Source organism: Columba livia, chromosome 6, assembly GCF_036013475.1.
Source record: "Columba livia isolate bColLiv1 breed racing homer chromosome 6, bColLiv1.pat.W.v2, whole genome shotgun sequence".
Lineage (NCBI taxonomy): Eukaryota > Metazoa > Chordata > Aves > Columbiformes > Columbidae > Columba > Columba livia.
The window spans coordinates 795,663-810,442 of record NC_088607.1 but is presented as its reverse complement, the minus strand read 5'-3'; the positions used below and the strand labels follow the sequence as shown (position 1 = coordinate 810,442).

Genomic DNA, 14,780 nt, shown 5'->3' with positions numbered 1-14,780 from the left:
AAGAGGGATGAGTTCACAATGATAACCACCGATAGATCCACAAGACTCAGAAGCTCCAGACAGCAGAAGAATCAGGTATCATTCCCCGTTCTGGCTATTCCTTCCCCGTTTATTTCCCATGCAGGGGTCGCACAGCCCGGCGCACCCAGGGCGATGCCGCTGTGCTCCCGGTGCCGGCGAGCGCCGGCTGAGGCACGGACCTGAGCCACCGAACAGAGAAAGGGACAGTGCCCAGCCAGACGGGCACGGCCGCAACCGGCCTGCTCCTGGATCGCTCCCCGCCGTAAATGTCAATTTATTCTTGATATTTTTCTTTATGCTCTGTGACATTAACAGAGTAAATTTAGAAACAACAGACTGTTTCTTTATATAGCAACAGCCAACCTGTGGAAAGCAGCGCCTCGAGACTGCAGCACAACAGATTCTCTGGTCGGATTTTTGTTAAGGGCTGTCAGGTCGTGTTACCGCCACCAGGCTGACAGGCTGAGAGCGACAGGGACGCTCGCACGTCCCTGTCACGGCGTACGGGGAAGGGCAGGAGCAGTTCCGGGCTCCCGTGGCTGTTGCGGCCACACGTAGAGACGGGTCATTCGGGTGGCTCAGAGCTGCGATTTGGAGTAGCAATCACACGGAAAGTTAAGCAGTGCTGCTACCTGGCTAAAAAAAATGAGGAAAAATAAAAGTTTCAGTAGCTTTTTAGAAGATGGGAAGAGTTCTGATGGAGCTTTGCTGGATGCAGAGAGCAGGTGGTGCTGACAGCCCCATGCCCGAGGAGCGGGCTGGCCCGCACGGCGCCGCCGCCACGGCCGCCCCTGCTGTGCAGACACTGGTCACGGTGAGCACAAGAGTCAGCGCAGAGATGCACCAGCTGCTAACGTGAAACCCAACGCACTCCACCAGGCTGTAACAAGATCCCAGCTCCTGACACGCAACCACACACACTCATCTGGGAGAGGTGAAGCCATCTTGGAAACGGAAAACAAAACCAAAACCACCAACACGAAAAACCTCGATGCTTTGTACTAAAAGATGAGGGAAAAAGGCTTACAAAAATATTCAAAGTAGGCAGACCATCGCTAATCTTAGTACCATGTCGCTTGGAAAGGCACCATATTTGGAAGATTTTAAACATTAATTAAAAGGAAAATTAGCAATATTAATAATTAACAATGCTTTTCCAAGAAAGAGCGAGCCACTTTAACTCCAGTAACTGTAGGTAATTGAAGTCCTCAGACTTTTGGCATATTTTTCCTGTGTACCTAAAGAGAGCAACAAAGGCTGCTCCAAGCAGAACAGAAAAGCAGCTACCTACTTCTTGTTTAACCTCATGTTTTATAGAGAAACAAATGCTGAGGCATTGTGAAGAAATTATCGGGCTCACAGCAGCAACTGGTGTGTGACTGATCACAGGCGAGCAGGACAAGTCCGCTGTATTTAAGGACAAATAGCCCTGCGGCGGTTAGTGCTGTGGGAGTTGCTGCTCCCTGCCAGCCCTGCGCTCCACGCACACGAGGCCGGCGAGAGCAGAACCAGCCCCGGAGCCCGCATGGCATCCCAGGGCTGCAATCCCCGTCCCGGGGCCGCAGGTCGCAGCGCGCCAGTGCAGCCTCCCGCAGCGCTGCGGCCCCGTGCCCCAGCGATGTTCTCTCCGGTCCCCTGGTGATCTGCTCGCTTTCCACCCGTTTCAAAAGAACAGCATCTGTTTCCTCTGCTCCCTCGTGTCTATTGAACTGCAATCGTCTCTCTTTGCACAATTCTCTCCCATTGCAGCCAGGCTTCCCTGGCCTTGCCATAACACAACCACACCACTCGAGTTGTGTTGGTGGCTCTTCAGTCACCCTTCGTGTCCTTCATACAACACTCCCTCCTTTCCCACCCGTTATTACACCCCCGATGAGCACGGGGAGCATTCGGGTTTCAAGCAAGAACTTAAAAGCAGCTGAGAACAAGACCAAATTCAGCATTACCATTAGGTTTTTGAATTACAAGAAAGCCTTTAAGAGGTCTGAGACTGAAAAAAGGGTCTTTTGCAGAACAACCTTCATTATTCTGTTGAATATCACACATTCTGTTATTTTTGTTTCCTGATTATCATTGCTTTTTCCAAATAAATCCAGAAACGTTAGTTTCCTGTGGACTCTGCGCCACAGCCCAAGACAAGAACTCTTTGTAACAAGTCTCCAAGAATATTTCCTACGATCAGCTGCTTCTGGTTTCTATCAAAAGAGGCTCTCACTGCCTGCCACACCAGCAAATTCACTGTGGGCCATGAAAGACGGTCTTGTTCCTCTCGCTATCCCACTGCGGCTGGTAGCGACTATCGGAACACTGGGAAAATAAACCAAGGAAAGGTGTCTATGCACCGGCTAGATGGGTCTGTCTACTTTTCTAGCTCAGCAGTGAACCTGTCGGGTCACAGCACAAATCCTCCGGCTGTTGCAGGAAGGTGAGCAGCCCGTAACCCAGCAGCAGCTCCATTAACAGATACGCTCTATCGCTGCTTATCATCTGTGGGTGTAAGAAACATTTCATCTGCAGGAGCTGCAGTGGAGGATACGCTTCAAAACAAAATGCAGTTTTCTTGCTTTTTAGCATAGATATACTGTAAGCCTGGTGCTGCTGCTTACATCACAGTTACAGCATCTAAGGGCAGTCTCTGCTATGGCATTTCCTTTCACTTGAGTACCATAAAGGAAATTGAAAGGAAATAAACAAACAAACCCTTACAACAAAGGGCTGGAGATGTCAGCTACATTCATTTCTTGGCAACTGGCTGGATCAGCATCATAGGAACGCGGTCGATGTGTGGTTTGGGCTTGGCTTTTTAGGCTGGGGCAGGCGGGCGGTTCGGAACTGCCACCTGGTGCCTCGGGGCCAAGGGCTCGCACGGGAGCATGGCCCGAGCGACACCACAGCGAGGCCTCTCTCTTCAGCAGGCAGGACGCTATCTAGAGATTTAAAAGCTAACGAGTCCCTTATTTACTTACATTGCTCTGTGAGCAGCGTGCAGTACCCGCATGTGTGTACCTCATGCTTGGAGTTAATGTGCACATTCCCAGGGAGATCGCTTTCCCTGCGACAGCCCTGTCAACACAGCAATGACGACGTGACAACAAACTCTGGATTTCCTTCCCAAGAGCAGTTGCTGGTGGGTTTGCACAGTGCACGTGGCTCCAGGGCACTATTTCAGGGCCCCGTCTCTGTCCCGAGGCTCAGGAGCAGCACTCGCGACGCCCACGGGAAACAAGGTGTTCCGCAAGCTCTGGTTATGGAAAGGGCTCTTTTTTGCAAAGGAAGAAAAATGAGGACCGAGATGGTGTAAATGAGCGGCTGTTAGTCACACAGGCTTGGGAGACAGATAAATCTGGAAAAGGAAAAAAGAGACACAAGAGGATTAATGAATATTGAAGATATTTTTGCCGGGGTAGACTTGACACGAGGTAGGAGCAGTGATCCCCATCGGTTCTCCCTGAAGCCAACAACAAACCTGTTCTGTGTTTTGGAGGTGTCAGAACAGACTCGCTGAGCGGACAGGCTACACCGACACACCCAAGCGAGCCCAGCATGGCGGGGACCCTGCCTGCCCGCGATGGCCACAACTGCTCAGGATTCATCTCAACACAACAACAAGAGAGCAAACCCAAATTCATAGACTGTGGGGATGTCAAACAGAGTTATTCACCAAGTTTAACTTCTCCGGGGTAAGCAGACGTCCTAGTTCTGTGACAAGAAACTCTCATGAACATGGTTACGTACCAACTCTCTGGAAAGACAACATCTCCTGACAAAGACTGAAAACACAAGGAAGAGGGAAACCTCGCCTCTGCGGCAGTGGCACACGGGGCAGGAGGAACCCCGCGCCCCCGGGAACGAACCCCGGGCAGAGCCCGCAATGGAGAACTGCAGAGCAGGGAGGAGAGCAGGACAGAGGCTTCCCGGGGGGACCTTTGGAGATGCCAAACTACGTGCACAGAAACCTCCAAACCAAGGCCAGAAGAGACGCTAACTGAAAGTATTTCTGAAGCATTACTGAGGGGCAATCAGTGATTTAATTGTTTGTTGATGTTACTCAACATTTTGTTAAACAGAAGCAATTTGTTCTAGTTAAAAGAAACCTGTTATTTTTTTTAATAATTTCACACATTGATCTTTACATCAGAAAGCCATGTAGAAAAATATACAACACACTGAAAACATTCATTAATCAGTCCCTAAGTTCTCCTCGTCACAACTGTGCTTGTTTTGACACCTGCTTGCAATTTCCCTGCTGTGGCGTTCAACGTGCAATAGAACCCAACTGAACAAAAGGAGCAGTGATTGCGAGTGCCCCGGCGCTCGCCCCGCGCCGCACACGCCGTCCAGGGTCACAGCAGAGCTGCCGTGGGGTTTATGGAGCTACAAGAGACTCTCACAGATCCCCAGCACGTCTGTGTCCCACCAACCTGGGGCAGCTCCCAGGTCGCTGGTGGATCTAAGTCGTGAATGAGCCCAAGGCAGAGCCGTGGCTGGCTGGATGCACGAGCAGGGCCGTGTGGTACCGCCAGCAGCCCCACGGGAGCATTTCCTGGCCCATCAGCTCTACCCGGCCGCCGGCCCGCATCGTCTGCACAGCTGTGCTGAAACCCCAGGGCTCGGAGTCAGCCCAGAACCCCAGCGGCACACTGGTGTTGGACGGGACAGCCGTGAGTCCCCCGCGCGCTGCCCGCACCGCTCCCCACCACACCGCTTCTGGCACCGGCACCATGTGCTGTACGGGGACAGCAAAATAAACAAACAACCAACACTGAGTCGAGGTCAGACCCAGGGGGTGCCCGAGCGGGAAGGACGGGGACACTCCCAGCCCATACTGAGACACACGAGCTCATCACATTGTCATTGTCACTGTCACACCCCCGCTGACGGTCCTGCCGAGCTGCTGTGCTGGAGGAGCCCCTCACCGACGGCAGTTCAGAGCAAACCTAGAATCAGGCTTAAATATGAAGTTATGGGGACTGCTTGAATGTGTATGAATTATTCATGTGATTACAATGTGCGGCATTGAGCCTTTAAAGTGCAAATTTTTTGGGGACCTTATTTTCTGCAAAGCATAAAGCACCTTTTCCTACAGTGCAAACAATCCAAGTCTAATATATATAATTTTCTGTGTTTCCTACTTTCTGGTCTTGCCTGCTAGTTTCCATGAAGGCTGGGGAACCAGTACAATACAAAGCCAGAGTGCAGTACATAGCTTTCCAGTAGATTACATGACATTTGTTTTACAAGGTCATTTAGCACGCTACACACCAGTTTTAAAAAACATCTTTCAGAAGAGATGCAATATCCTGCACCGTGGCACCGGCACGGCCGGGGACGCGCAGCCCGGCTGTACCCGGAGTCCCCTGAGCTGCGCACACCTACCGTGCCACTCCTGCAGCCCATGGAAAACAGATTAGGAATGACCGTGACTGACCGTGATGGTCTCCTGGACAATCACCTGGCACCTAATGAAGGAGACTTCCCAACTGCACCATTTACTGCACGGTTTGGTAACCGCGGTTGCAGCCTGCACCTCATCCTCGCAGAGCTGCCGCCTGAGGAGGAACCTGAGCCGCGGCACAAGCCCTTCCAAGCCCCTTCCTCCTGACAGTACACTCAGACACTAGGACTAAAAACACACCGGTAATTCTTCAAACTACCACAAAGCGGATCTGTGTCAGTACTTTCCACATGCTCTTACACTGAGCATCCTGCCTGCACACCAATACCATGAAATGGTGATGCTACAGGTGTGGTGGCTGATCACATCCCACATACAGTGATGGGTTTTCTTCAATCCAAGTTTCTTCCCATTTAGTACTGAGTTTCCTTGCTCCCTTCCTCTTTTTCCCCCTCCACATATCTGAAATACACATACGATGGCCTTGTGTAGGCACCAGGTAGTCCCTCTGAATTCACAGGACATGAATTATCAGCCGGTATTTTCAGGAGTGATGCCAGCTTTTGTTTAGCTGGGGGTTTTGTCTGGGGTTGGTTGGTTGTTGTTAGGCGGTTTTTGTCTGTTTTTTTTGATCAGGATTTAACCTGAAATGATGAAAGGCAGAAATCAGTATGTTTTCTGAGCAAAAGCAGCGGTATTTTCCCCCATACAGACCGTGCAGAAACGGGAGACCCAGCGCAATGCAGCAGCAGCTATGGGTCCTGCTGTCCCCTCCTCACCCTCATCCTCAGCCCCTGGTCAGAGCTGCTCGCTGCACCTCCCCCAGTGCTCCAATCCGCTGTAACCAGCATATTGCTCACATCAGTATAAAAGATCACTGAAATCTTTGGACAGCCAGGCTGTAACAAAACTAAAACCTTGGCCAATGAGGTAACTTTCTATGGTGGAACAGCCTGTGCAGGTTAACCCGAAAGCTGCTCGGAGCATCACCAGCCTCACGAGCCCACCAGCTCTCTGCTGGTACCGCTAGAACCAAATAGTGTCGGTTTTGAAACAAGAAATGGAAATGATCAGCTTCCAGAACTGTCAGCTGAGCTGTAAATACGTTACGTCGACGTTTGATTTAATTACACTGCACAGCTAACCATCAGCCTGCAAGGACGGAGCGCACAGTGTCAAATCCGCGAGCCATTGAATTCAGAACATTGTTCAGTGCCTGCATCTCTTCATTAGCCCCGAGTATTGGAAAAGACCCCGAACAACAGCCTGGATGTAAATGAGCACATCAACATTCACACACTGTCATATCTCATTGCTTAGCTGTATTCAGAGCCGTCTATTCCCACACATCCTAAGCACTTTTAATTTTCCATAACTGTCACCTAAAGCAATTTAGTTCCCAAGGAACAGTGGGAGAGGGAAAGAGGACACTGACATTTATCTGCTTGTTAGGAGCAGCTAAGCCGCTCGCGAGCTATCCCGCCTCTCCGTGCTCGGGGAGATAAATGCCAGAGCGGAGCTGAGCCACCGCCGCTCGCCCTCCCGCACACGGACCTGTGCTCCAGCTCTTGCACATGGATTTACACACCGCGCCCCGTGTTACGACCCTACAACTTGGAGCCTGTCATGCACACGAGCGATTATTCATCATTCATGTAGGTGCCTCAATACGGGATCCTGGGATGAGGTGGTAGCACACGTTAACAAAACACACGGCTTTAAGGTGTTTCATAGACTCTGGTGAATGACGAAATGTTTGAAACCGCGGCTGGGGAGCAGGTCCCTGGGAAAGCAATGGGAAAAGTCGTACCTGCTTGTACATCCCTGGGCTGACCGGGAACGACGGGCTCAGCACTGTCCCCTGCCCGGGTACCTCCAGACAGGACACCCTGACAGGGACTCGGTCGAGACCACAGTGAGCAGAAAGCCCATGTGCGGACCCTGGGCAGGGAGGATCTGCTCCACCACCTTCCCCGGCACACACACGTGTGTCCCATGCATGGGAACACCAGCAGAGCGGGGACGGTCACATCAGCACCAGGGACAGTCACACCAGCAGAGCAGGGACGTGGCCACACCAGCAGCGCGGGGACGCGGCACACCAGCAGCGCGGGGACGCGGTCACACCAGCAGCGCGGGGATGGTCGCTCATCTGTTCAGATCCCTGTGCTCTCACACATTATTCAGAACTCACGGAAAGCCTGTTTCAATTCAGTTATGAAGACCATGGCCTTTACAGACAGACCAAGTATTAATCTAGTCTCACATTTCATTGAACTGTATTCCCAATCACTTCTTCTTGATTGCGTCTTTCCCTCCCTATCAGCCAAGCATCCTATGAATTGCTGGTCGGTCTGTTCATTGTTTCTTACTTAGCTTCATGCAAACATCCTCAGCTGCCCTCGGGGTTTATTCTACCCCAATCTCCTCTCCATAGACCCCCCCACAGAGACATGACCCCTGGAGGCCTTGCAGGACCTCTCCTCCCACCTCCAGAAGACATCGGGGTGATGCCACAGGAGGAAGGACGTGAATCCCCATCCAGTGGTGCTCAAACACCCACCCCAGGGAGCCCCCAACGAGAGCATCACCATCCTCACCACTGGAAATGGCAACGTGAGAACGCTGCAAAAACTTGAAAGAGCAAGACCCACAATGAAATGCTGGAAACATAACATTTCCAGTCTCGCTGCATTCTCCCTATGAGAGGCAGTTTAGTTTTGCAAATAGTTGTAAATGAGAATATTTAAACACAAATGTATGTTCTTAAGCCAACACAAGTGAAAGGTACAGCATGCTTTTAGGTGAGCAATAGCAACGGTTTTCCATAGCTGCAATTTTCCCTGTTCAAAGGAGGCATTTTGTCCCTTCACCAGCACAATCCCAAATGGGTTTTCTTCGGATTTCTCCCAGTGCCATTGAGAACAAACCACGGACTTCAGCCTGGAGAGTGACAGCAATGCTATTAATTATTTCTAAAGGAGAAAAAGAGCTGGTAACCCAAACGTCGCACTTATCACCACACACTGTCACGACTTGCCGTTGCCGGGTTCTCTGGCTGTCACCTTTTCTGCGTTGGGGGGCACACGGGACAGCCTGGCACGTGGAGCTCTGGGCGGCCGGGCTGGGGCAGGAGTGTGGGCAGAGCACACACGACAACCGCGGGTCCGGGCGAAAACAAAGCGCTGCTGACAACACTAAACACAGCTTTTCTGACACCTCCTTTTATTCCCACTCCCTTCTCCGCTCGCTTACTTAGCTACCACTTTGGTAGTACATAAAGGCTTTTTTCTCTTGTTTTTAAATAACAGGGAAAGACATCTGTGCTCTCAACCCACAGTCACATAAGAGTCAGGCGATGAAAAAACTTTGCCTCACAATCTGGCCAAATTACTCTAATAAGTAATTTGCAGAGCCTGGAAGCTTAACACATCTGCATCTGACCCTAAATAAATAGGATTTGGCATTTTATAACCACCTTACTGGGCATTAGTCCATAGTTTTCCAACCAAAAGGGCAACGTTTCCTCCCCAGGGCTCGACACCACTGCCCAGCCCAGCTCATGGAGCCAGGGGGACTCGGTGCCGCGGCCGCAGGAGCAACAGCCAGAGAGGGAACAGCGCTGAGCGGGACATGGAAGGGAAAGGAGGAATGAGAATGGCTGGACGCTTGGCTTCCAAGTGATGTCAGCTGACAAGATCTTGGGGTGCTGGAGCAAGTGGAGAGAAGGGAACGGAGCTGGTGAGGGGCTGGAGCACAAGTGTGACGGAGCGGCTGAGGGACCTGGGGGTTCAGCTGGAGAACAGGAGCTGAGGGGAGACCTTCTGATCTCTGAACTGCCTGAAAGGAGCTTGGAGCCAGGGGGGTCGGGCTCTGCTCCCCAGGAACAAGCGCCAGGAGCAGAGGAAACGGCCTCAAGTTGCGCCAGGGGAGGTTGAGGTTGGATGTGGGAACAATTTCTTCCCCAAAGGGCTGTGGGGCATTGGAACAGGCTGCCCAGGGCAGTGCTGGAGTCACCAGCCCTGGAGGGCTGGACAGACGGACATGAGGTTCTCAGGACAGGGGGCAGGGACAGGGTGGGTTATGGGTGGACTCCATGACTTCAACCAAAATGACTCTACGATTCTATGACACGTGGGTCTGGGAGTGCTCCCCAAAGCTGCTGTGGAGGCAGCCAGCCCCACCAGGCCCCGCAGCCCCACGGTCCCCCAGCCCCAGCAGAAGGTGCTGCAGGTGACAGGTCGGTGTGGGGACAGGCTCAGCACAGCACTCTGGGTTTGCTCCCTGTACCAACAGCCCCACGGATGAAGAGCTCGGGTCTAGCTCACCAGATGAGCGGGGTGAGGCAGAGGGACGCGTACTCTGCTGCGTGTGTAACCCCGCAGCCTGCCAACCCCGGCTTTGAAATTAAAATGGGGATTATTTTCAGCACGCTCCCCCAGGTTTTGCAGCTTCTCGCCCGTTGCCATGGGGACGGGCGCTGTGCCGAGCAGCTGCCAGGCTCTCCAGCCTGGATGAGGCCGGTGGGGATGCAGAGCGGGGACCGTCCCCCAGCACCGCGCGGGCGCCGAGACCCCCGGCCCAACACACCCCGAGGCTGCAGCACTCCAGCAAACCCAGCGGCTGCCAAACAGCCTCAAGAGGTGTAACAGCTTTCCTGTTTCACCACGGAAAGGCGTTTTTACAAAGTAGCGATTCTCAGCTCGGAAACTCGCCGCGGGCATTCGCAGAGCAGCTCTTTTGGGAGCTCTGGACCCACGTACACCGATGTGTGCAGGTCACAGGAGAGACCAGCCCCGCAGACACGGGCATCGCGGGCTGGGCTCAGGACGTGCCCACGCCAACAGGAGGTACTGAGCAGCACACACCTACCCCATGGCCCCCAAACCCCACACGGGGCTCCCCTCCTCCTGCACGGCCCCCCAGCGCTGCCCCTGCCCTTGCACTGGGGCTTCGCTCCCCAGAGCCCAGCCCGGTGCCTCCTCGCGCTACCACCTGAGCCAAAGGGTCTCAAACTCAGGCTGTTCCCCAAGAGGGGACACAAAACCACCCACGGTCACTTCACCTGGCCCAAAGCCTGAGCACACGCTGCTTTGAGTCGGGCTGGTTTACCGGGGGAGCTGCACCCGTGGGCTGGAAACTTATTGTAAAAAGCTGATTTTGATTCAAGTAGGATAAACCCAGGAGACTGTGCTTGCCCCCTTGCCAAAAGCCATCTGCATTCTACCACAGAGTCAAACAAGGGACGGGCAAACAAGTGACTGTCACAAAATCACAATGAAAATAACCGGGCTGTAGCATTAAAACCTTGTAAATCAGCTGAAAATCTAATTTATTGTCAGGAAAGAGGCAGAAAGCCCTCAGACCACTCACCTCGGCGTAAGCGAAGGAAGCAATAGCTCAACAGAAAGCAGCAGATGGCTTTACATATTCTCATGTCTATTTTCATACACTTTTTTAGTAAGCCACTTTGATTCAGGAGAAGACACAACCAACACGCGCTCCTGAAACTCCTCTTTGGGTACAAAGATCCATACAAAGACCCATCACGCTGCGCTTCTCGCCGTCCCACCTGACGCACCCGCGGGCACCGCTGGCGGCATCAAGAGTGCCTTGTACTGCCTGTTGCTCGGCCCCGCTCCCCAGGTCCTGGCAACTCCGCTGAACACTTTTTAAATGTTTGGGTTGAAATGTTTCCCTTGGCTTCACAATGAGGGGTTTTCCTCACTCGGTATAATAAATAAAATACATAAACCAAGGAGGAGGTGTCAACAACCCCCACCAAGTGAGAAGGTTTGAAAAGGTTCTTACAGGTACAAATAAGAAGCCCTAATAAGCCCTTATAAGCAAAGGCCTGTTTCTCCCGATGGCAAACAGCACACGGTGACACTGACACATCTCCAAGCACACTGCGATTCCCTGCAGCTTCCCGAGGCCACCGAAACCCTGCGAGTGCTCAGCCCTGCAGCCCTGCTTCTCTTCTGACTTACATTCTTCTTCCCACCTTTTCAATGTTCCCTTTACTTTTCTTTATCATCCCCTTGCTCATCCATTAACTTCCTCTGTTCAGAAACAGAGTACAACGTACCTCGCCAAAAACTGTCGAAAAGGCATCACTAGGCAGCATCTCTAGTCGGCCAAGTGACGCGTATGCAGCAGCTACCAACACGCCAAGGTTTCTGTGTAAGCGGAACCAGCTGAAGCCGAAGCTCCCAAAGCGAGGGGAGCCCGTCCCTCACGCAGCGGCGCTCTCTGGAAGCACACACAAAACACACAGGCACTCTCCTTCCAAAGTCGGCTTTTCTATCAGTTGAATCCCAACTGCTAAATGCTCAGAAGTATTTTGGAGGTTGTATCAGCAAACATGAGGCAGCAGAATGCGCACGCTGCAGCCAAGCGCAGCACCAAGGTGTCAGAGACGCACCGTGCCCCCTGCAGCGCAGGTGAGACGCGAAGGAGCAGTCGCACTTGGCTTGCACTGGTTTCCCAGCCAAGAGCAGTTACCTGAACTGGGGGGAAATGGGGGGGCAGGGGACAACGCAGCACCCAGGAAGGAAGCGAGGAGGGCACAGGATCGCTGTTCCTCGGGCAGGAGTGTCCGTGGCACAGCTGCACACCATCCTGTCCCTGGATGGACGAGGAGCCAGCGCTGCACACAGGTGCACCAGCACCCACCCGCCCCGTCCCTGCGGAGCAGCCAGCCCTCTTCCAGTGCTAGCAAAAACCACGCTGAAACAGAGAGTCGAGAGAAGATCCAGAGGGCAGACTCAGGAATAGGAAGCGTACCCTCGGCGTCAGGCGTCCCCCAACAAGGACGTGACCCCGGTCCACGCTACACCAGGCAGGGCTGAGAGCAGGAGCCCATCAAGCTGAGATCCAACAGCGAGGAGCTGAGGTTGGACAGGAGCAGACTGGAGGGCCAGGACAGTTTCTGCCTGTGAGGTTAAAAGCAGATAATCCTCCAAGTCCGGGTATTTACACCCAGGGCAAACAGGCCGCTGCCCGCCGGGGACCCGCCACGCTCCGCTCAGCCACACCGCCTGGGCTGGAGCAGCAGCCCAGCAAATCCCGACACCCCGCCTGGGACAGCCAGCAAGACACCTCAAAGATCTACACATCTGGAGTTCGATTTGTGTGTGAGTAAACACTGGGCCTTGTGCTACTTGAATAAATGTTAACCTTCTGTTTACATACGCCTGTCACAATTAAAAGGGCTTAACCACTGGATTTAGACAGTCAGGCTCATTCTTGTACATCCATCACTGGGAACCACCTATGGGTAAAATTTCACATGCTAACCTATCTTTTTCTGGTTTTATAAATTTATTTACCTTTTAACTGGCAGCACTAGTAATTCTTCCACATTATGTCACACACAAAACCAAAGTATTAACCGGCTTCTTTATGTAAGGAAGTTATTGGAATGTCTTAAGAGATCTCCATAGCAACCATGCTGTGCCAGTAAATATGAGTTCACCAGAACAACACTGTAATTGCTCTGAGCACACACTAACAAGCACTGATGAAAAAGCAAGCAATATTAAGAAAGTAATGTCCTAAGTCTCCACTATTGCAAAAGCACTGCTTGCAAGTGCCTTATGAAATCTTATCAGGGTTTAGTCAATGGCCACTCACCTGCAAAGCTCAGTTTCCCTATACTGGCTGTATATAGGCTCAGTTCAGAATGGAATATGTTATGAATCATGTAGTAAAGCTTCCAGCTTAAGCTTTTTTACTTGTCTCGCCTGCTGACCCACCACATCCAAGACGAAATGCGTTTTCCGCTCTGCAAACACCCAGCAGTCACACCGCCCCAACCTCACGCACGCCCGCAGTGCAAAGGGACACGGGTCTGGAGGGATTTTGCAGTTCTTTCCAACAGCAATTTAGTTTTGTGTTTCAGTCCCACCACGGATGCCCCTTGGGCAGTGAGGTGTCCCTCTCACACGTTTTCTCCACACTGCTGTAGTGGGAGCCGCAAGGGTTAACGATTCAATGTTATACTCTGAATTGCTAATAAACACTTGTTGGTGATACGGCTAGCTACTCCAGTAAAGGTTCAGCTGCTCTAACGCCCCTCAGCTGCCAGCACAGCACAGAGAGGCTCAGCCTGGGTCACCCTCACCCAGGTGTCATGTGAACGAGAGCATCACTACGCCTTGAAGACTCACATTAACATATAGATTTCACTCCCATTTTCACATATAGATTTCACTCCCAGTTTATCTAGTGCAGCACCTCGAGCACCTGGGGATTTGTGCCAGCGCTGGGCTGGTGTCCCAAGGCTAACACAGCATTGTCTGTGTGTCGGGAGAGCTCCGGCCACCCAGCACCGGCTGCCTGTCTGCTGCCCGTCCTGAGACTTGCCCCAGCCATGACCAAAATCTCCTCTGGTCCTCTGAAATTCCACCCTGCATCTGAGAAGTCTAATACAGTTATGGTACTTCATAATGTATTTCTACAAAAACCCTTGAATTTTCGGAAAAAAAAAAAAGGGGGGGGGGGCAGCGTTTTATGCAAAGACAAGTAGTTTTAGAAGTTTGATGGCCAGCTGCACTTGATCTTTACTGGTTAAAAACAGGTATTTCCTTGCACAGATCGACAACTTCACTGCTAAACCGTCCCCTCACTGCCCGCCTCTGAACCCGTTCGGGTAACGACAGCCGCCCCGTTCCTGCGGGGCTGCCCGCCGGACAGTGCACGGTCGGGGCTCCGTGGCCCCTGCGCCCCGCGGGAGGCACCACCCGGCCGGCAAACGCGCACCCGGGGCCCGCGCCCGCTGCCCGCAGAGCCCCCGCCGCTACCTCGGGACCCGCACCGCGCACCCCGCCGGTGGGCGGACCCGCCGGGCCGGGCGGAGCGGCGCTCAGCAGCTCCGGGGCTGGGCATCCCGGGGCACAGCATCCCTGGGCACGACATCCCTGGGCACGGCATCCCGGCGCACCCCGGCCCGCACTCACCGTCCTCCCGCTCGTCGAAGACGGGTCTCTTGGAGGAGGAGGCGCTCGCTCCCATCCTCTTCTTCCACTTGCCCCAGTGAAACATTGGGGCGAGGCGGATGGCATGCCCTGCGCGCCGCTCCCCGCCGGCCCGGCGGCTCCCGCGGGCGGGACCAGGCGCTGGAGCCGCTGCGAGTCGCCGCCAGCGCCCGCCGCCGCCCTCACCCGCCCCGCGCCCCGGCGCCGCCCGCCCGCATGGCAGCGCCCGGCACCGCCGCCTCCCGTCCTCCTGCCCGCGGCGCCTGCCGCGGCGGAGCGGAGCCGAGCGGAGCCGAGCGGAGCCGAGGGAACGGGAACGGAGGGAACGAGAGCTGAGCCCGGCGGAGCGCGGGGACCGGGCGGCCGCAGCGGCGGAAGGCGGGACG

At 53.5% G+C, this 14,780-nt stretch overlaps 1 protein-coding gene across 2 annotated transcripts in view; it reads right to left on the bottom strand.

The window, feature by feature from the left end:
- Positions 1-14,780, bottom strand: part of STK32C (serine/threonine kinase 32C) — a 70,723-nt gene extending 55,943 nt beyond the window's left edge. For both annotated transcript variants that reach the window (XM_065066690.1, XM_065066691.1), the window contains exon 1: positions 14,377-14,780. In XM_065066690.1, coding sequence (XP_064922762.1) covers positions 14,377-14,461 — 85 coding nt within the window. In that variant the 5' untranslated portion in view covers positions 14,462-14,780. The remainder of the gene's footprint in view (positions 1-14,376) is intronic.